We start from the raw sequence: 22712 nt of genomic DNA on the forward strand, positions 1-22712 counted from the left end.
GCGGAAATGCATCTGATTATCGTATTGTGTGGCTCCCATTCTGAGGCTGCAATATCCCTTGCCAAGTTTTCAAACAGGACTTAAAAAGACCCTCACATCATTTGGCATTCCTCTCGTTTGCAGAAAAGCCTTTTCTTCTCTCTCCCTCACGTTTCCCAGGCTGAATAGGATGGCTAGTCCAACCAGCTCTGTTGACCCAGTGGCCTGATCCAATCACCAGCTGAATATCAACCTTCCCACCAGCTCTCACTCCTCACCCCCTCCCACCTCAAAGGAGTAATGGGAAAATCCAGGAGGAGGCAACAGTTTAAATTGTTTTCAGTTTCATTGGATGTTCCCTCAGTGAGGAAGCTGAGCAGGAGTAACCGTGCAGGATTTAAACCCAGTTTTAGGGAGAGTAGCAATTGCTATCATAGCAGCTTTTGTCCCTTTCTCTCACTCATCCCACAGTGAAGATGGCTGAGGCATTTTGTGCTACTTGGAAGCTGATTGACAGCCAGAACTTTGATGAGTACATGAAAGCATTAGGTACGTAGAAACAGCAGCATGTAAAATCATCAATGGATAATGTTTCAACTTATATTTCTTTCATATATATATATATATATTACAGAGTTTGGATTCTGCAAAGAACAAACACATTGGAGTAAAGTGATGCTAAATGGTACTTGGAACCGAAATTGTAATGATTTGGTTCAGTGAAAGGTATACTAATATTTAGATTAGTATGAGCTAATCATCTTAGTTAAGCTAAGGTTTGGACTGAAATTGATTCTGGTTACAAAGGTAAAATGTGAGGAGATATAGTGTAAAAATGTATGTTAGTCAAATACATGATTATGAGCATATTTATTTCAAAGATTTATTGTAATGTTCCATTAAATTCAATGAATTGATAGACTTGTTAGATTTTAAATATGTGAGTGTAACTGAATTGGAAACTTAATTTCTCTTTCAATGTAAGAAAAATGGATTGCATAGGGTCTGTCTCTTGTCTGTTTTTAGAAAATAGATTGGGGTGGGGTGGAAAGAGGCAGAACTGAAAAAGTATTTTGCCCAAGTCTATGTATGCTATGTACATCTTTAGGATATATGGGAAATAAATGATATTCAGTACAAATAACAAATCCATGTACAAATCTAGGTTGTAGAAATTAAAACAATCTGGATAAACATAAATCTTCTGCCAATAACCTGAAGCCATAATTTGCATCACTCCATATTCTCATACTAATTTGGTGAAATCAAATAATATTGAAAAAGGAACAGTTTTTTTTCTACAAAGAAAAGTGCAGGTTCATTGAAATAGAAGAGCTATGTCAAAAATAAAATTCATATACTATTTTATCTGAACATTCAGAAATATATGTGGCTGAGTACCTTGGAGTCTTTTATACAGCTCTGCTTAGAATTGTAACTAGATCATTACTACCTTTGTTACAAAGAATTGTTCTTGATTTAACAGCAACAAGTGCTGCTTTGGTTTGGTGCCTTCCACATCAGACAGATTGATTATTTCTTATTTAAGAACTCCCAACAATATAAAATGGATGTTTGTGTCTTTTAATTTATTGCATATATTAAAGGAGTTGGCTTTGCTACTCGCCAAGTGGGGAATGTTACCAAACCAACTGTGATCATCAGCCAGGAAGGTGACAAAGTGGCAATTCGAACACAGAGTACTTTCAAGAACACAGAAATAAACTTCAAACTGGGAGAAGAATTTGATGAGGTTACTGCAGATGACAGGAATTGCAAAGTAAGTAAGAAACAAAAAGCCTTATTTTATTTTTCAGAGTTGGCAGGAAAGAGACTTTGAATGCAGAAAGGCATCTTTCCTCTACAGCAGAGAAGTAAATTTGTTGATGAAATATTGCAACTTAATTTCAGTGTAATCTATACTGGCATAAGAGAAAGATAAAAAGATTCAAATTAAGTTATGGTGCTAAGCATACATTTTTCAAACTCTGAAAGATCAATAAAATGTAATTGAAAATATTTTAACGGTTATATGTTTGTATTATTTTTTTGGTTGGGCTCGTAACAGTGGACAACCACCGGCTCTGCTTTTCAGGAAATTCCCAAAGACATAAGAGAAAATGCACTTCGTCTCTGAATCTCATACTTGTTGCCATTATGCCCCATTCTTTTGGGATTCCTGAAAGGTTTGCTGGGGGGAGGGGGAAACAATGCTAGGTTCTGTTCCAAATTGGCGTATTAATCTCACTAGAAGTTCTCTTTTAGTTCCTATTTGATTCATAACTACTTCATCCCATGTCTTAAACTGCAAATGTATTAAAGCTGAAGACTTTTAACTGAAATGCATGTTAAATACAACACCTTTAATATGAATTGCACACAGGCAAAGAATTCATTTAGTTTTCATGTTCATTTTTTAATAAGTGATTTGCTGAAAATATCTTGCTAACGAATTCATTTCTTTGAAACTAGTGGTCTAAAGGGGCACTTGCTGGGTGATCTAAAGCATTCTGAGGGCATTGTGATTGTGTGGTTGAATCCGACCCCTTTTAATGTAAACAGCTGCAAAGTTTTAATCAAGCAGCAACAGACATCACCTAGAATTTTTAGACCACTGCAGCAGATGCCCCTAGTGGTCCATCGTCATTCAAAGACTGAAATATTTTTATTCTCCTACAGATAAATATTTTCAAGTTTAACTATTAAACCTGAATGAATTGTTTGGGAATTTTTTATGATATTTTCCATCTATTTCCACAGTCCGTTGTGAGCATGGATGGTGATAAATTGGTTCATGTACAAAGATGGGATGGAAAGGAAACAAACTTTGTTAGGGAAATTAAAGATGATAAAATGGTCATGGTAAGTAAAGATTCCTAAAGTTAAAAATGGTCCTAAAGGTTTATTATGCTATAGACATTATGACAGAGTCCTCCTTTCCTTACCTAAGTACAGGTCAATGATAGCTTCTAAAAACAGCCCCATTATTTTCTGTAGCACTATGGTTAATTATAAAACATGTGATATTTGTCATATGAGTATTCTCTCTTAATATACAGTGATATTTTAATATAATCATATCACTTCAATGTTGACTGAGACTAAAGCAACTGAATTGGGAATCAGAGTCTCATATTGCAGAAATATGACATTAAAAAGAAAATTTCTTTCTTTCTCAAAGAGACTTCTTGAGATGCTTCCACAGATGTTAAAAATGACTTCTTTCATGTTTTTTCCCCTTTAGTTTTGTTTGGAAATGGCATTTTTAAAATGGAAACATGATTGATTTTGAGAAATTCCTGCATTAGAAAGTACTTTTTTATTCCATTATCCAACGATCCATTATTGCAATCTAGAGCCAATTCAATTATTTTTAAAAAAAGTAACGTACCTTGTAATGCATTTATTAATGAACTCTCTCACCATGATATTTGTAAGGGGAATCTCTAACAAGTATAAATAGGGATGCAATAAACAAGAATGACATGTGACTTATGAATAGCACATTAAAGTGTAAAAGAAGCAAACACAGTTCTGATTGGTTGACTAGAGTATACTATGCAAATATAAATTTGTTATGCAAAACTGAGAGTTGAACATAAGGGGGGAATGGGATAAGCATGAACACAAATTGTAAATGCAGGATCTTCCTGCAGGTGAAACATCTGTGTTAAAATCTTTCAGTTGTGTTCACTTTTAATTTTTTATTTCACGATTTCCCTACATCAGGGGTGTCAAACTCATATCGTCACATCGTTGTCACATGACGTATCACGACTTTCCCCCCTTCCCTAAACCAGGGGTGGGCATGTCCAGCGCATAATGCATCTGGCCCACAGGCTGCAAATTTGACAGACCTGCTCTAGATTGATATGAAAAGTTCAGGTTAATTCATGCAGCAAAAGCGTGAAGGACTGAAATAGCACTGAATCATTTGCTTGCTAATGTCTAGCTTTTGCCCCGGTGACTTGTCAAAGACCACACGATTCATTTATCTCTGCACATTATGACCAATAGTCTATATTTGCTTTAAATTGTCTTTGTTTCTATTCACTGAATTTCCAGACTCTCACCTTTGGTGATATTGTTGCTGTTCGCCAATATGAAAAAGCATAACATCTGTCAGCTTATTGTCTGAGGTATTCATACTTCTGGATGAAAGAAGGCCTGTCTTTAGAAGCCATCTTTGAAGTAAAAATTGCATTGCTGATATGGAAAGAATTTGTTTTTGTTTGTTTTTTAAAAAACAATCTCCATGCTATCAACTTGGAAACATTTCGCTTTGTAAATCACCACAAATAAACTTTGCAATAAAATCTTTAAATGTCTCCTTTTATAACAAAAAGTATGCTGCCATTATTGAATACTTGAATGGAATTGAATTGAATATTTTATTTGGCCAAGTGTGATTAGACACACAAGGAATTTGTCTCCAGTGGAGAAGCTCTCAGTGTACATGCAAAGCAACATAATAATAATAATAATAATAATAATAATAATAATAATAATAATAATAACAACAACAACAACAACAACAACAATAATAATACCAATAAGAGGATGGAGTAAGAAAGATAATAAGGATAAATAATAATGTTACAGCCATATTACGTGGATAAATACGTATAGATATTAGACAGTACTGTGAGAATTAGGTGTTCAGCAGAGTGATGGCCGGGGATGGGGGGGGGGGGAGTGTTGTTCCTGTTTAGTTGTTTTGGCCTGAAATGTCCTATAATGCTATCCTGATGGGAGGAGTTGAAACAGTTCATGACCAGGATGTGAGGGGTCTGTAGATATTTTCTCAGCCCTCCTTCTGACCCATGCAATATACAGGTCTTCTATGAAAGGCAGGCTGGTTATAAGTTCTTTCTGCAACCTTATTTATCCATTGGAGTCCTGTTTGGTTGCTGTTTGGTTGATTTTATAAAAATCAAAGCCAAGTAGAGCCGAAATATCCTGGTTTCATACTAGGTGTGTAGTGGTCCTTTAAAACAGTTTTAGTGAATAAATGCTTGACTTTAATAGTTTGCCATAGTAGACAAAAACTTGCCCCAATGTCTCCTTCTAGTTATCTGTCATAGACTTGCACATTCTCTCACAAAGAGACATGGTTCAATGATAAATACAGATCTCAATCCTTCCACCTCAGTTTACTTCTACTTTTCTCCTCTTCCTAACTCTTAGGAACAGCCTGTTGCCTTCTTCTAACACTTCATCTCATCTCCTGGTTAATTGCAATTCATGGATTCTCCAATCCTTATGCTGGAAATGTGTTTCTAGAAATGTGTGGAGTTAAAGTTTAATACACACACTGTAAAATTTCATACCCATGGATGCTTACACCATAATTAGTTAATAAACCATGTGTTATCCTACTTGATATTTCCAATGGTCCATCAGATGCAAAGTCTTGGGTTCCACTGTTTTAACTCTTCAGAAATAGGGCTCCTTCAAACTTCTTTTTCCTAGTATGTTTAATGCAATGGGGGAAATGAATTTGGTAGACAAAAGCAAGAATACTCATGTAATGAACACCAGTTAATTTCAGGAGAGCAGATAGCAATAGCACTTAGACTTCTATACTGCTTCACAGTGCTTTACAGCCCACTCTAAGCAGTTGACAGAGTCAGCATCTTTGCCCCCAACAATCTGGGTCCTCATTTTACCCACCTTGGAAGGATGGAAGGCTGAGTCAACCTTGAGCCTGGGTGAGATTCGATCTGCCAAACTGCTGGCAGCTGGTGATCAGCAGAAATAGCCTGCAGTTCTGCACTCTAACCACTGCGCCATTGTGGCTCTGAGGAGATCCATCTCCTCAGACAAGAGAACATTGACTACTGGTCAAACCCCAAACTAACAATTGCTGTACCACATACAGGAAAGAAAACAGCATACACAGAACTCACATACAATGCCCAAAGTGAACTCAGTAAGCAATTTTGAAACCTGCTCAATTTACAAGGGAAAATTATTTCTCTGACCTGATGGAAGCATTGGCATCCAGAAGAGAGAAGAATGTCTGCAAATGATAGGGACATCATCACATTATCGCACAAATGACCCAGGTTAATGTACTTACATGAGACATGAGGCAATTGATACAAATTACATAATTGCATTATTTGCATGATGACATTTTCAAAGCTTTTAACAGACCATGTACAGAGACAGTTTCTTAGCAGGCATTAAGTGTTCATTTTCCCAAACTCACAGCACACATATCATTATGTCAACTTAGAATTGTTTAAGTAGTACTTTCATTTAAATACCCACGTAAGGATTTACTGGTTTATTTTTAAATCCAAGTGATACTATTATTATTTTGCACTGAGCTTTTAAATGCTTAATATAAGTGAAATGTGCCATAACTAAACAAAGAACTCAACACCTGAACACCACACTTTTATATTGAATTCATACTGAAGTTTATGCAATGAAGTTCAATTATATGAAAATAATTCCTAGTGTAGGAAAGAAACAAAGAAACCATCTCCATTGCTTACTCCTAATAAAATGCTGTATGATATTAGGTGCAGTTAAAATAAGTGGTATTCAAAGTCTATAACTGAGTGCATAGTGGCGAGATTCAATTTTTTTTTTACTACCGGTGATGTGGGCGTGGCATAGCTTGGTTGGCGTAGCTTGGTGGCCATGGCAGGGGAAGGATATTGTAAAATCTCCATTCCCATCCGAATCCAGTGGAAGCTTACTGCAAAATCCCCATTTGTTCCTGATCAGGTGGGATTTGGGTGGCAGAGAATAGATGGGGGCGGGGCCAGTCGATGTGGTATTTACCAGTTCTCCAAACTACCCAAAATTTCTGCTACCGGTTCTCTAGAATTGGTCAGAACCTGCTGAATACCATCTCTGACTGAGCATGATTTATGGAAAACAAGATGCCCTTTTTGTCTCTATGTCCATAATGTAGCAGTAATGTTGAAAACTATGTGTTTTTCTTCATGGAACTGGTTTATTCTTTTGTTCTCCCATGTGATCATGAATCCCATACTGGTACATTTATACTTCATTATGTACTCAAAGCAACCATTCATGGTTTTATGATCTGTAATTAATACAAACAAATTGATTCAGGAAAAACATTCTTCAGTGGCAGGATTTTGCAATTCACACTTCCATCAAAATAGATGAACAGACCAAAGATTCAGATTCAGCTGAAACAGTATTTGGCCATTTAAGATATGCCAATTAGCTTAAACTGCTTCTGGAACAATATAATTCATGATGGGTCCCAATGAGAACCTTGCGTCAGAAAATAGAAAATTCTATATTTCTGTCTATATTGGTCTGAGAACAATACCCTGTAAAATTGACAAAGTAGTTTAAGAGCTGCAAAAGTTTAGGATATTGTAAATGTGTTACTTATTAAGGTATGGCAAGGCTCTTTGTTGCTATCATTTTAATGGATGAAACAATAACTTGCATAGTGCTGCTTTGCTAATTTTAATAAACTGATCAATTTTTAATGTTAGCCTAACTATAGGAAGAGCACTGGGATTGGCTAACCTAAGCAACAGGTAGGGTGTTAGCTGGTGCCATTCTTCTTACTAACTAAGCTATGTTTGGATGGGAAGGGACCCTCCAAATAATTGTTAGCAAGGGGTTGTATACTGGATTCAGAACTGCAACTCATATCCAGAATACTCTTTTCTCCTACCTGTCTTATGGCTCTTTTTGCAATGGTTGTTCTTTCAGAATTTATCACCCAGACTTAGTGTGGGTTGGGGGCAGTGGACAGCAAAGGAACATATGCTCTTCATATTTGCTGCTATGTCTGAATGAATGCCTTTCCTTTATTGTTGAATTTGCAGAGTGGTTTTAAATCCCAGGAACATTGTTAATGTTCTTCTTGACATGACTTGTTCTTGCCAAAACTGCAAAAAGTGTGTGAAGCTTAAGCTCCATGTCCTATTCAGTGGGACAACAGAGACTCTTGGGGTCTAAGCATAGATTCAACCATGGCAGGGTTTTTTTCCTAGCTGTGCAGTGAGGCTGGTAAATTGAGGGTGTTGTGGCATCATTTTACATGTTGTGTGTTGCAAGTTGATGGTGGCATATCAAGTTTTATCCTAAACACCTTGGCTTCTTCCATTTGTCAATGGAAATAATACTGTCTGGCATAGTCCTGGATTAGCAACTTTTGGGGTATAGTTTCAGGGATGTCAAATATATTTTAATTTTATTCCTTCAGCCTTCTTGGTGGTTTGTATCATTCTCTCTTCTAGTTGTACTGCCATATCACAGAATATATAACAATATTTCTGCTGATACAATGCAATGCATTTTCCCTTTAACATAGCTGTGTAGGATTGATATGTTAATTAAGAAGATAATTAAATTAATTTAAGCGTCCTGTTACACAAATAATCTGTACCATACATAGTTAATTGCATAGTGTATGTAATAATTAAGTGTAAATTATTATAAGCCAAAAGAAATGTCACCTCTGTATGACTCTTTGTTATCTTTGGAAAGCCATTCAGCTTTATATCTGGAGTACTGAAATAACACACTTGTCTTATGGGGATTTGCTATGAAAAATGCTCAATCTTTGGAAGTGAAACATAAAAATGAAGCATTCATGCACTGAGAACAGAGTGAAGAATCTTTTGGAAGATCCATGATTTATTTCTGCAGAATAGACCTAGAATACAATACAGATATTTTCAAAGATATTTCTAAACTTATGCTAGATCTGATCCTAGGATACACTAGGTGCAATTTTACTGGTGTAATGGGAAAATATAATGAGACCAATGCTAGGATCCCCATGAGCTAGCTTTTTTAAAAAACCAGAACTAATACAGAAAGCTCTGCCAGCACTAGTCCTGAGAAATTGCTATACTATTCCAAATGCGGAATCTTGATGTATGTGTGTGAATCTTTGCAAGACTCTGGCTCATTTGTGTAACCTTATTATACTCCTCTGCAGTGCTTGTAAGGTTTTGTGCCTATAGTACAACACATTGTGCTTTTAATCCATTAATACAGCTCACATCAGTGCTGTCTGGGTTGAAGACTCAAAGCAGATTATTGTCTTTCCCAAGCCTACTATTCCCAGGGATGTGAGAACAAGTTGCTGACTTCATCTCCATGGAAAAAGCCATCATTTGAGTGGTGTTAATTTCCATGGCAACTAATTTATGGAGCGTCCAAATAAAAGCAAAAGACAATCAGGATCAAGATGGGAAGGGAGAAAATAAATGCCCAATACTGACTGATTTAAATAATAACTACGACAATACATTCTGATATATATGACAATACATTCTTCATACACATTAAACACATACTTGAAATGAAATATCATTTACCCAACAATTCTAACTTCATTCTTCATTTTGCCCGCAGCAGCTATCCAATAAAACTTTATTGATCCACCAGTTCAAATATATGCAATAAAAATAATGGCAGAATAGTATGGATAGTGCTAATCATTCATTAGGATGAATGATTTACGCTTAGACACTAAATCTATATAAAATAAGGAAGAGACACTACAACATGGACATTTATACAAGATATACAGAAATCTTGAATTGTGGCAATCAGAGCACATTTAGGGTATGAAGGAACTTGAAAACATCACCAATTTTATCACAACTTTCTCCAACTTCCATTTATCAGCAGATGTTCTAAAAACACATCACCTGGAAGAAATTTAGCAGGTGAAATCTTTTCAAACATGGAAACAGAAGTGCCTGTATGTGGAGGTGAAGTGATTGGTATAAATATGAATTAGTAAGTTTTTTTTTTATTTCAAATGTAGATGTGCTGGCTGGAAAAATTGCAATCTTAGTAGTAATTTAGATGATAGAAATAGTTCCTTTGAAACTTCAAGAAGATTATCTTTTTATTGACAAATGAAGTTGATTTCATATCTGTAAACCTATGACAAATTTGTAACTTTGAACTGTGTGCATGCATGTATAGAGGATAATAGTGGCATCTCGATATTACACCCTTAAGGCATTCTTGTTCTCTGGTCAGGCAGATTTGATCCTAAATTGTCTTAAGAAAATTTTGTCCAGACTGAGAAATGTTGGCAAAGCTTACAACATATTCACTCCGAACAGCAAACTGTTATGACCTTCACTGAGAAATTCCTTTGCTGCTTTCTCTGTCTAACTTTTCATTCATTCCAAATTCCAGAAAACAATTTTAAATTGCTTTTCTTCTGTATTTAGGTCTTCCCAGATACAGATATACACATATTACATACACACACGGCTGGATAGAATAGTAGTTAAGGCACTGGCTTTTGATGCAGGAGACCAAGATAGAATAGCTCTTGCTACAAGAGGTCCTTGGACAAAGACCTCCCAATGTTTCACATGCTTACCTCCAATACAGGTTTACACAAACTACAAGAGTCAGGCCAGCAGGACAGTCAGATGACAAGTGGGCTACTGGAACAAACCATACATGGACAAGACAAGAGAACTTGGAATTGATGGAATGCTACTACAACAGCAGACCTAATGAGAGGGGATCAATCAGTGGTGGGTTTCTACCGGATCGCACCGGATCGCGCGATCCGGTTGAAGAATGAACCCGGAAGTAATTTCCGGCCCCGCCCCCTTGGCGTTTTTTTGCATCGGGGCTGACTCCCAGCCGCCACTGCTGTTCCTTGTCTTCTGGCCGCGGCCCCACGCCGTGGAAAACAGGCGCAATTACAGCCCGAAGCAGGAGCAAAGCCCCTTTCCCAACTGGCCTTTCCTCGCTTGGAGGGCTTTGGAGGGAAGCTTCTGCAGAAGCCCGGGTGAGTGACAACAAGTTCCCGCCGTTACGAAGTCTCGGAGGCTGTAATTTTCTGAGCTGTGCGCGCGAGCCTGTTTTCCACGGCGTGGAGCAGCGGCGAGATTCTGCGTGGCCGGCAATGACTCAGGATGCCATCCGGGAAGACGAGGAACGCGAGGGGGGACCGTTGACGGCCTCCGCAATCATCGCTCGCCTCGCATAGCCTCGCTGATGCTCCATGCCGTGGAAAACAGGCACGCGCGCACAGCTCAGAAAATTACAGCCTCCGAGGCTCAGAACGCTTCGGAGGGAAGCTTCTGCATAAGCCCGGCCGAGTGACAACAAGTTCCCGCCGTTACGAAGTCTCGGAGGCTGTAATTTTCTGAGCTGTGCGCGCGCGCCTGTTTTCCACGGCGTGGAGCAGCGGCGAGATTCTGTGTGGCCGGCAATGACTCAGGATGCCATCCGGGAAGACGAGGAACGCGAGGGGGGACCGTTGACGGCCTCCGCAATCATCGCTCGCCTCGCATAGCCTCGCTGCTGCTCCATGCCGTGCAAAACAGGCACGCGCGCACAGCTCAGAAAATTACAGCCTCCGAGGCTCAGAACGCTTCGGAGGGAAGCTTCTGCATAAGCCCGGCCGAGTGACAAGTTCCCGCCGTTACGAAGTCTCGGAGGCTGTAATTTTCTGAGCTGTGCGCGCGCACCTGTTTTCCACGGCGTGGAGCAGCGGCGAGATTCTGCGTGGCCGGCAATGACTCAGGATGCCATCCGGGAAGACGAGGAACGCGAGGGGGGACCGTTGACGGCCTCCGCAATCATCGCTCGCCTCGCAGAGCCTCGCTGCTGCTCCATGCCGTGGAAAAGAGGCGCGCGCGCACAGCTCAGAAAATTACAGCCTCCGAGGCTCAGAACGCTTCGGAGGGAAGCTTCTGCATAAGCCCGGCTGAGTGACAACAAGTTCCCGCCGTTACGAAGTCTCGGAGGCTGTAATTTTCTGAGCTGTGCGCGCGCGCCTGTTTTCCACGGCGTGGAGCAGCAGCGAGATTCTACGTGGCCGGCAATGACTCAGGATGCCATCCGGGAAGACGAGGAACGCGAGGGGGGACCGTTGACGGCCTCCGCAATCATCGCTCGCCTCGCATAGCCTCGCTGCTGCTCCATGCCGTGGAAAACAGGCGCGCGCGCACAGCTCAGAAAATTACAGCCTCCGAGGCTCAGAACGCTTCGGAGGGAAGCTTCTGCATAAGCCCGGCCGAGTGACAAGTTCCCGCCGTTACGAAGTCTCGGAGGCTGTAATTTTCTGAGCTGTGCGTGCGCGCCTGTTTTCCACGGCGTGGAGCAGCGGCGAGATTCTGCGTGGCCGGCAATGACTCAGGATGCCATCCGGGAAGACGAGGAACGCGAGGGGGGACCGTTGACGGCCTCCGCAATCATCGCTCGCCTCGCAGAGCCTCGCTGCTGCTCCACGCCGTGGAAAACAGGCGCGCGCGCACAGCTCAGAAAATTACAGCCTCCGAGACTCAGAACGCTTCGGAGGGAAGCTTCTGCATAAGCCCGGCCGAGTGACAACAAGTTCCCGCCGTTACAAAGTCTCGGAGGCTGTAATTTTCAGAGCTGTGCGCGCGCGCCTGTTTTCCACGGCGTGGAGCAGCAGCGAGGCTCTGCGAGGCGAGCGATGATTGCGGAGGCCGTCAACGGTCCCCCCTCACGTTCCTCGTCTTCCCGGATGGCATTTGGAGTGATTGCCGGCCACACAAACCTCGCTGCTGCTCCACGCCGTGGAAAACAGGCGGGCGCGCACAGCTCAGAAAATTACAGCCTCCGAGGCTTCGTAACGGTGGGAACTTATTGTCACTCGGCCGGGCTTATGCAGAAGCTTCCCTCCAAAGCCCTCCAAGCGAGGAAAGGCCAGTTGGAAAAGGGGCTTTGCTCCTGCTCCGGGCTGGAGGCTTCCCTCCGAAGTCTTGGGATGTTCTGAGGAGCCCCCCAAGGAAAAACGCCGCTGCCAGGTAGTTAAAAGTACCTCTCTGATTCTGTCAGACTCTGTCAGTCTCTCTCTGATTCCCTCTCTCACTCCCTCTCTGTTCCTCTCTCTCTCTGTCTGTCTGTCTCACTCACACACACACACACACACTGTGGTCACCTTGTTGAGTGTTCCAATCACATTTGAAACACTCAACCACTGGCCTGCATTTATGGTATTTTGCAGCATTCTGCAGTCATAGGACCAAAATATATGGTTAAAAGCATATATTTTGGTCCTATGACTGCAGAATGCTGCAAAATACCATAAATGCAAGCCAGTTGTTGAGTGTTTCAAATGTGATTGGAACACTCAACAAGGTGACCACAGTGTGTGTGTGAGTGAGACAGACAGAGAGAGGGAGTGAGGGAGGGAATCAGAGAGACTGACAGACACACACACACACACACACACACACAGACAGAGAGGGGGAGGGAGGGAGAGAAAGATAGAGAGACACACACAGAGTGAGTGATTAAGTGAATGAGTGAGAGACAGACACACCCACATACACAGAGTGACAGAGAGAGAGGAAGGGAGGGGAGAGAGACAGAGGGAGAGACAGAGACAGACACACACACACACAGAGTGAGTGAGAGACAGACAGACACACACACACAGAGTGACAGAGATGGGGGAAGGAGGAGAGAGAGACAGAGATACAGAGAGAGAGACAGACAGATAGACACCCAGAGAAAATGACAGAGGGAGACAGAGAGGGAGAGAGGGAGAGAGAGACAAAGAGCCAGAGAGAGAGAGAAAAAGAAAAAGAAAAAAAGAAAGTGGGAGAGAGAGATGAAAGAAAGAAAGAAAAAGAACTTATGACCACAATTGAGCCCAAAATTTTGGTTGCTAAGCAAGAGCATCGTTAAGTGAGTTTCACCACATTTTCCAAGTTAGCCATGCCCACCTGGTCACATGACTGCCAAGCCACTCCCACCAGGTCACATGGCCGGCAAGCCACTCCCACAAAGGAGGCCACACCCACAGAGTAGGTTCCAAAAAAATTTGAAACCCACCACTGGGATCAATGAAATGTATTAGGAAGCTATGGATGGGCAGAAGACCTATATTCACACTAACTGAGAAATAGCTAGTTACCCAAAACTTCAACATAGTGAAAAGGAAGCTGCTTTCACAACTTGAGACAGACTCAGGAAGATCACATGAACAACTGAATGTGCACCCAGCACTTGAAACTGGAATGTCACTGCCTCCCCCTAAATTACAAAGCACAACAATTGATATAAGGCATAAGAGCAAGCTACAGTCAACACTTGGCATTGATTGCCAAGACTCAATAGGCAAGTAACATCAGACAGAATGCTATAAAACTGATCGCCTCATGACAATCCCTATTGCCACCATAAACGAATGAATTGTAATCCTGGAGATCATGTAATCCTGGTTACATGATCAAGAAGAACAACAGTATGCACACCCTTACCCTGGGAAATGAGATTAGAGGTTAAGAGCAAGGCAACCTGGAGAGAAGTTAGTCAACTGGTAAAGGGTGTAGAGATTAAGGATAACATTTAGCTATTGAAAAAAAATACCAAGGACCTGACTCCATCTGAGGCTCTCAAAACTGCTAAACCAAGGGTCAAAGCATGAGCTACCAGACTAAGGAGATACTCTAGAGCCGTGATGTCAAACTATGGCATGCATGCCAGAGGTGGCATGCAGAGCCATCTCTATGGGCATGAGCACTGACCAGCTGCTCTCTTCCAGGTTCCAGCACTCTGGTGCACATGCACTCCAGTTTTAGCACTTAGTGCAGAAAAGGTTAACCATCACTGCTCTAGAGAAGCAGCTCCCAAGAAGATAAATCCCCTGTTAACCAAAGACCTATCCAAAGTGCACTATGAACTACAGTGCTAGGTACAACACATTAACAGCCACCAATAGCAGAAATTGAACAGTATTGGAAGAACACATGGGAAAAAGGGTAGATACACAACAGCAGTGCAAAGTGGCTGCAAAGTGGCCTGAGTGCAGACCACATCCATCTTCCAGAACAGGAACCAGTCACCACTACCACAGCAGACATCCAACAGCAGGTCAAAAAGATGAAGGACTACACAGCACCTGACTGGACAAGTTCCACATCTACTGGCTGAAAAACCTAATTGCAGTGCATGATAAGAGACTTGGTGGCACAGTGCTTAGAATGCAGTATTGCAGACTAATTCTGCAGATTGCCAGCAGTTTGATTCTCACTGGCTCAAGGTCAGCCTTCCGTCCTTCTAAGGTTGGTAAAATGAGGACCCAGATTGTTGGGGGCAATATGTTGACTCTGTAAACCACTTAGGGAGGGCTGTAAAGCACTGTGAATCAGTATATAACTGCTATTGCTTTGCTATGAGCACCTAGCAGCACAGATAAACTGATTACTAGCAGCAGGCTTCCATGAGACCGGCTAACCTAATGAAAGGCAATACTAAACATTGAAGCCTCCCACAAGGAAACATCTCCATCCACCACCACCAATAACCTGTCTCCCAAAACATGGGAAGTTCTATCAACATAGCCACCAAACTACAGGGCCAAATGGGCCAGTACATGAGCACAGCTCATAAGGGCATTGGGAACAATACCAGGGTCCCAAAAACAGATGAGTAGTCATCTAAGACTCAAGATGTAGACAGACCAATCTGAGCCCAACATGAATTGATTACAGAAAATTCTACTACTCAATGCCACAGACCCGTATCTATGAATACTTGGTGTGGTACAAAGTAAAGAAGTGATTAAGTAACTTCCTCAAGAACTCAGTGAGACTGTAGAAGGTAACTGTGGAAGTCAAGACAGTTTACACAAGGCCATCAAGTGGAGCATATACCAAAGTGATATACTTTCCCTGATGTAGTTCTACAAAGTTTGGACCCTCTCAGTCAGATCATTACAAGGATTGGATACAGATACAATTCTAGACTGGAACTGACCGTCAACCACCGTCTCTACATAGATGACATCAAGGTATATGCTAACAGTAAACAAGACATCTACTCGCTGATCCATCTGGCCTAGATTTACAATGAGATTTTGAGATGTCATTTGGACTGGGGAACTGTAACCAAATGATAGTCAAGACAGGGAAGGTAGTTAAGACTATAGTATGTCTGCTATAATAAGGCATAATATAAGTATCTTAGTATCCCACAGTCACATGGGAACCATGGTGATGAGCCCAAGAGGACAGTAATATCCAAATGCTATGAAAGGATAAGAGCCAGGTCAATGAGAAGAACAAAATCCACGCCATCAACATGTATGTCCTGCCAGTCATCAAACACCCTCCTGGTATAGTGAGCTGGCTAAAGAAAGACATAGAGGCTGCCAATATGAAGATCCTCATAATGTATAGAGTCTTCCATTCTAAGGTCAACACTCAGAGACCATAGAGCAGCTGGAGAGAGTGCAGGCAAGGTTTGATGAATGTCAAAACCACTGTCCTGAATGAAACCTAGAGTACAACAAATTAATTTTAACGTGCGTGAAAAGAGAATGAAATACACAAAAGAATAACACTGGTAATTTTCTTGCCATCTTCTCTTCAATGCAGTTTGCCACACAGCACCATCCTCATCCTCACCTCACAACCATTAAGGCTTATATGTCACCCCAATCAGGACAGGTAGCTCTTGACTTACAACAGTTCATTTAGTGACCGTTTGAAGTTACAACAGCGCTGAAAAAAGTGATTTATGACCGTTTTTCACATTTATGACTTTTGCAGCATCCCCATGGTTATGTGATCAAATGCTTGGCAACTGGTCCATATTTATGACCATTGCAATGTCTCAGGATCATGTGATCCCCTTTAGCAACCTTCTGACAACAAAGTCAATGGGAAGCCAAATTCACTTAACAACCTTGTTACTAGCATAACAACTGTAACAATTCACTTAACAACTGGGGCAAGAAAGATTGTAAAATGGGGCATAATTCACTTAAATGTCTCACTTAACAACAGAAATTTGGCACTTAATTGTAGTTGTAAGTTGAGGACTACCTGAATAATTCTGAGCAGTGTATATTCGATAGTTTAGTATGTACCATGAATTACAAGGTAACTCAATCGTATTAATAAAGCAAATAAATTGTGATCAAAGTTGAACCATATTATCTTGTGTTGTAGGGTTTCTCAAAGCTTTTTTGTGAGATTTTTAACCAAGCAATTTCTCAAGAAAACTCCTGATGCATTTTACTTTTCCAAAATTTTGCAAAAAAAACAACAACAATCTGGCTTCTAGAAACAGGAATTAAATCAGTTTGTTATGTTGCATTAATTTATAAAATTTAAGACCTCGGACAATTAACATATAACAAAATTTATTATAAAATTCTACTTGATGATCTCCAATTTCTTAAAAACCTTTCAACCAAAAGGATTAAATGGCCTTTGCCACCAACAGTAACAAATTTTAACAATTTGCTTACAATCTATGGAAAAATTCTAGTGAAATGTATTGCCACCCATTAACTTCCTGGTCAAATTCTTTAATTACTTGCTGAAATACATTCAAAAGGAATAATTCCAATGAAAAATTGAAAACATATCTATTTAATAGTTGTTTCAGCGGACTTAGCTGCAGTTGGCATGATAAAATTCACAATTAAAGTAATTCGTTGTGGTAAGATGCACAGTGGTGAATATTTTGGATGTCCTTAATGGCAGACATGGATACTCAGTAGATGAATTTAAAGTTATGTAAAAGAAATTAATTTCAGGAATAGAGCGATCTAATACATTTAATCTGCCATTTGTTCAAAATTATCTTTAAATTGACAATTTACTAGAATGTATTTAACAAGTGAGCTGGCAATGCTTTATTTATAGAAGTACAAAGAGATTTTTGTAGGCAATTATCACTAAAACAACATACTAGCATATCAGAATCTCAAGTCTTTCCCCCTACATTTTAGCGACAACAGCAAACTACGCTGGTGGGTTCTTATTGTCTAATGTGTCAAAGGGAATGTTCTCAAGCCAGCTAAACATATTCTGTTTCTATCTTTGCTTCTTGATTCATTATTGGGCTTCTGCAGCAAATCCCCCACTGTTTCAGTGTTAATTAAGAAGGACAAGGCTGGTGGAAGGGCAAAGAAACCTCTTAATGGCTACATCTCATACCAAGTGGGGAATAACACAGCATACAGCTTTCAAGATGACACATTGTTCTCCTCCCTTGTTTCACACAAAGGGGGAAGCTTGACAATACAATATCTAAAATTTTCTATAGGCTTGTTTCTCTCAAGACTATCCAAATTAATATGTCCTTTAAAAAGCCCAAGCAAATGTACAGCAGTGGAGCATGAGAAATTTGATAAGAAACTAATTGGCACAAAGGGAGAGAAATTATTCTTCATCTTTTCCCCTTCTTTAGCTCCCTTCCCCTGCTTGCCACATAATTAACAAAAAAATGTGTTCAAAATACATCTTTCCACACATCCACACAAATTTATAAAACTCTCACACAGAATGTTGGATTTATATCTGGGGCAGCCAACTTTAATAGTCCACTTTATTTGAAGGTCACTGGGTGACTTCATATTCTGCCTCTACTAATACAGTAGATGTGGAACATTGAAGATAATGCTTCCATTAGAAAAGTTATCTAGAAAAGTCTTTAGAAATGCAGTATTTTTCTTGTAGCTTTTTTCTTAAGCCATGGCATATCAAGCCTTTAAACACAAATCTACTGTCTGAATATTTCATTAGATGGAAATCATGACTTGAGATATAGATAATTACTAAACACTGTGTGTTGTGACTTCTATTTTGTGAGCTGGGATGATCCAAGTTTTATAAAGTTGTAAGTAATCTACCAGTACTGTTCAACCCAATATGACTTCTACAGAGATTGTATTGAGTACATAGGCTAATCATATAATATGTGTGCTGGCTCTGTAGAACTTAGCTAATATCAAACATTTTGGTATTTAAAAAACGAAACCAATATTGTGACTATAAAATTCTCCCATCTTTTCTTTCCCTCTGTGATACTGTGGTGATTTTATTGCAATCTTCAAGATGGTTCTGGTTTTAGCTCCTGCTTGAAAAGCCAAGATTAAGTTACTAAATATACTAGTTAGGAAGGAGAAGGGTGGAGCATGAAAGTGCAGCGTTTATTGTTAATATAATAACCTGGAATTTATTACATTAAAATCATTAAACCTGAAGTGACCCTAAATATTGCATTTAAATTGTAATCATAATAGTTACTCTGTTAGTGGCCCGGATAATTGTAAAAATGGGTGCTGTTAAGGCAAAAACAAATTCCTTAAAGCCAGGTCGTTAAGTTAGTCATGCAGCATCCAGAAGAAGAAGAAAAATGCCTTATTAAAATAAGAAAATGTATTTTTACGATTTCACTCACAGATTTGTGAATTCCTTCAAAAACAGAGATTTAATTGAAGTTCAGAAGTTCTGTGTTAAACACATTTACACACAGATATCAATGGTGTCAGCACGATTCCACACCTGTAGAATTATCTGAGATATCCATTGTGGCCAAAAACTGTTGATATGGAAATGCACCTATATTTTCTATCTAAACTTTAGGCATTTGTAATTTTCTTCAAAAGCACCCACATACAGTCACAAAATAATAATAATTTTTAACAAAGCATTGCAGAGTTCTTCTGTTTATCTTTAGCCCCAGACTTCTATATTAAAAATGTTCTTTCGTGCACCATCTGCTGTTTCACATCTTTTATTTGCAGGTTTATTTTAAAGACTTATTATTTTCCCTAGTACCAATTTCATGAAAATCCTATTTGTGATCCTCAATTATTTTCCTCTTCCTCTAAGATGGAATTTCCGCCTCTTCCATTGCAACCTCTTCTCTCATATTCCATAATGATCCAAAAAGACCCCAAGATTGGACCCCAGAGAGATAAAGGGGTCTGAAAAGTGAAAGTGATTTATGTCTTTTGTGTAAATGAAAAGATAGGATTTGGGGACTGTACCTCTTTTTATTAAATAGTTTTGTGTTCCTGTACCCCCGACTGCATAATACTGTTTGAGCAATAGTAGGAATAGTAGTAATTTAGCATAATTGCAGTATTATATCACACGGGTGAAGGGAAGGGAAGTTTTATTTTATGCAAATACTCTTCATAAGGAGTACCATGTTTGATCTCTTGATTTTCTTGAAGGTATGCACATTTTTAAAGTGCAATGTTCTTTTGTTGTTGTTATTATACTTTGTTCACAAAGAACAGAACTGTCTTGTCACTGTGTTCTAGATATGGGAGACTTCACAACAAGCTCACTTATCTCTGCCATATTACCTTCCATATTGAGATATCAAGGTCACTTTGTTCAGCTTCTCCCTCTTTTAATTCTCCACAAAACAGTGGATTGTGTTATATAGCACCTCCACTGTTAAAAATTATCTACAAGTGGGCTGTTATATTGCACCTCTGCTCAAGTTTATGCTATTCTTGCTCTGGAGGGATGGACAGAAACATCTAGCAATTGGCCATTGTGATGAACTTACACAACACTTTGCTAAGTCATTTGCATTTGCCTGAGACTTAATTCTTCATGGGCAGTGTCTGGTGAGACATGATCTGGGCTTCATTTCTCCCTGTGGACTCAAGTTAAGAGGACAGAATACAGTGGTGGGATTCAGCCAGTTCGCACCACTTCGGAAGAACTGGTTGTTAACTTTCTGAGCAGTTTGGTGAACTGGTTGTTGAAAGAAATCATTAGGGCAGAGAACTGGTTGTTAAATTATTTAAATCCCACCACTGACAGGATACCAATCTGTAGCATGGGCTCTGCTGACATGTTTCAAGAGATGAGTAGCTGGATCAGCAAAATGCCCCACACCTCTTTCATAAGGAAAGTTGTTCTGGATGCCTTGAAAAAAATGGAGATTTGGCCACTCTTGGAGAGATTTTTCCTGCATCTAGCTATACTGCACAACTATTGTCCTCTTTCCAGCCTCCTCTTTTTAAAACTGGTTTGTTTGTTTTACAAGTCTTAAAACCACCCAGATGGAAATCAACCCTGAACACCATACAATTCCCATCTTCATTAATTCCGGTTAAAATAAAACAATTAGTGAAAGAACTATTTTCAAGAAAGTTGTTGAGAACCTTCTTGTGATCGGGTGTCATTTACAGGGTAATGGATTATCAGAGTTCCCTTCAATCAGGTTTAGAAGTATGCATGGACCTTGGATGTTGTGATGGATTGGTTCTGGTTCTACAGTATCTTACTGATCCTACTTATCCTTACAGAGTCTTTCAATACTATTGACCATGATGCTTTTTTGGGCTGCTGCAATTGTTGGGTGCTATTCTACAATGCTTCTACAGCATTCTATAAAGGTGATACCAGTTGGTCTTGGGGTAGGTAGAATGAGATATCAGCCTAACAGTCTCCCCTGAACAGTGTTGGTCATCTTGCTCCTAATATTTAACATGTACATGAAATTGCTGGGTGAAGCTATCTCTAAGTTTGGATGAAGTGTCATCAATGTGCTGAAGATAGTCAGCTATAGATTTCCACTGTGAGTTGGGCAAGAGATACTGTAGAAATTTTGATCTACAAAAATTTTGGTGGTTACAGCTGGGTAAAACTAAACCCTAGCAAAGTCTGTCCAAAAACCATCTGCTTCTCTAACTGCTGTAGTAGTAACTTTGAACAGGACATCATTTCAATGTAAGAATAAAAGAGTTGGAAGGGGCCTTGGAGATCTTCTAGTCCAATCTCCTGCTCAGGCAAGAAGCCCTAGACCAGCGATGGCGAACCTTTTTTGGCTTGTGTGCCATAATTGGGGGGAGTGCAGGGGGGTCATGTGCGGGCGTGCTGCACCCATAATGCAATGCATGACCCCCCCCAGTGCGCATGCACCCACTACAGGTGTGACCCCCCATTTTTACATGCTTTTTTTACCCTCCCCCAAGTGACTTCCGGTTTGCTTGGAGGGTCGTTTTGAGCACTCCAAAGGCGTCAGGGAAGCTCATGAAGCCTCCAGAGGGCCTCCGCGGGGCGGAAGAGGCTCTTTTCGCCCTCCCCAGGCTCCTATAAAGCCTCTGGAGCCTGGGGAGGGTGAAAAATTGCTTTAAAAAAGGGTGAACTCAGCTGGCCAGCGCATGCATGCGCACTGGCCAGCTGACAGGGCAGCGCCTCGCATGCCCTGACAAATGGCTCTGCCTGCCACCTGTGGCACGCGTACCATAGGTTCGCCATCACTTCCCTATACAATTCAGACAAATGGTTGCCCACCTTTTTCTTAAATCAGGTCTACAAATTAGATATCATCCTGAACTCATAGCTACTGCTGGATTTGCAGGTGAAGGGATGGCCAGAGGAATCCTTACCTAGCTTTAGTTGCTACAACAGTTACAGCCCTCCCTGGAGCATGAAGCTCTGACGATAGTGAGATATAACTTCAACTTCATAGTTAGATTGGACTACTGCAATCCATTTTGTGCTTTAAAAAACTATTCTGCATTTAAAGCTGGTATGAAATGCAGCAGCCATGTAGCATGTGAGACCCATGGCACCACATGACTGGTATTACATTAGTTCCCAGTAGTTTCTGAGTAGAAACTACAGTGCTGGTGTTACAAAGCTTGGCTCTTAGGTTCCTTAAGATCTGCTTCCTCTTGTATCTCAGTTAAGATGCTTTGTTTTCCATATATATTCTATTTTAAGATGGAAACCAAGAGGCAATATTTTTCCTTGATGACCTAATACAAGTCTCCCCCACCCCAACATCACAATGGCACTGTCCTTAGCATCATTTGTAAGGCAGCTAAGAATGATTTTTCCCCCATAGGGCCTCTGTAGAATAACGCTATAGTACTTACTGTTGGTGCTTTTAAATCTTATTTTATTTTAATGCAGTCATTTATGAGCGTGTTATCTATTCTGCTATTCTTATGTTACTGCATATTTTAGTTTTAATTACTGTTAACCAAT

At 40.2% G+C, this 22712-nt stretch overlaps 1 protein-coding gene across 1 annotated transcript; it reads left to right on the top strand.

Annotated features, from left to right (window-relative positions):
* The first annotated feature begins 293 nt into the window (after positions 1 to 293).
* FABP7 (fatty acid binding protein 7) lies at positions 294 to 4301 on the top strand. Its single transcript, XM_081945009.1, has 4 exons — positions 294 to 528; positions 1587 to 1759; positions 2740 to 2841; positions 4045 to 4301. The coding sequence occupies exons 1-4, from the start codon at positions 456 to 458 to the stop codon at positions 4093 to 4095; spliced, it is 399 nt and encodes a 132-aa protein (XP_081801135.1). The 5' UTR covers positions 294 to 455; the 3' UTR covers positions 4096 to 4301.
* Positions 4302 to 22712: the final 18411 nt, after the last annotated feature.

This window comes from Natrix helvetica (genome assembly GCF_964273705.1).
Source record: "Natrix helvetica genome assembly, chromosome: 2".
NCBI classification, from domain to species: Eukaryota; Metazoa; Chordata; class Lepidosauria; order Squamata; family Natricidae; genus Natrix; species Natrix helvetica.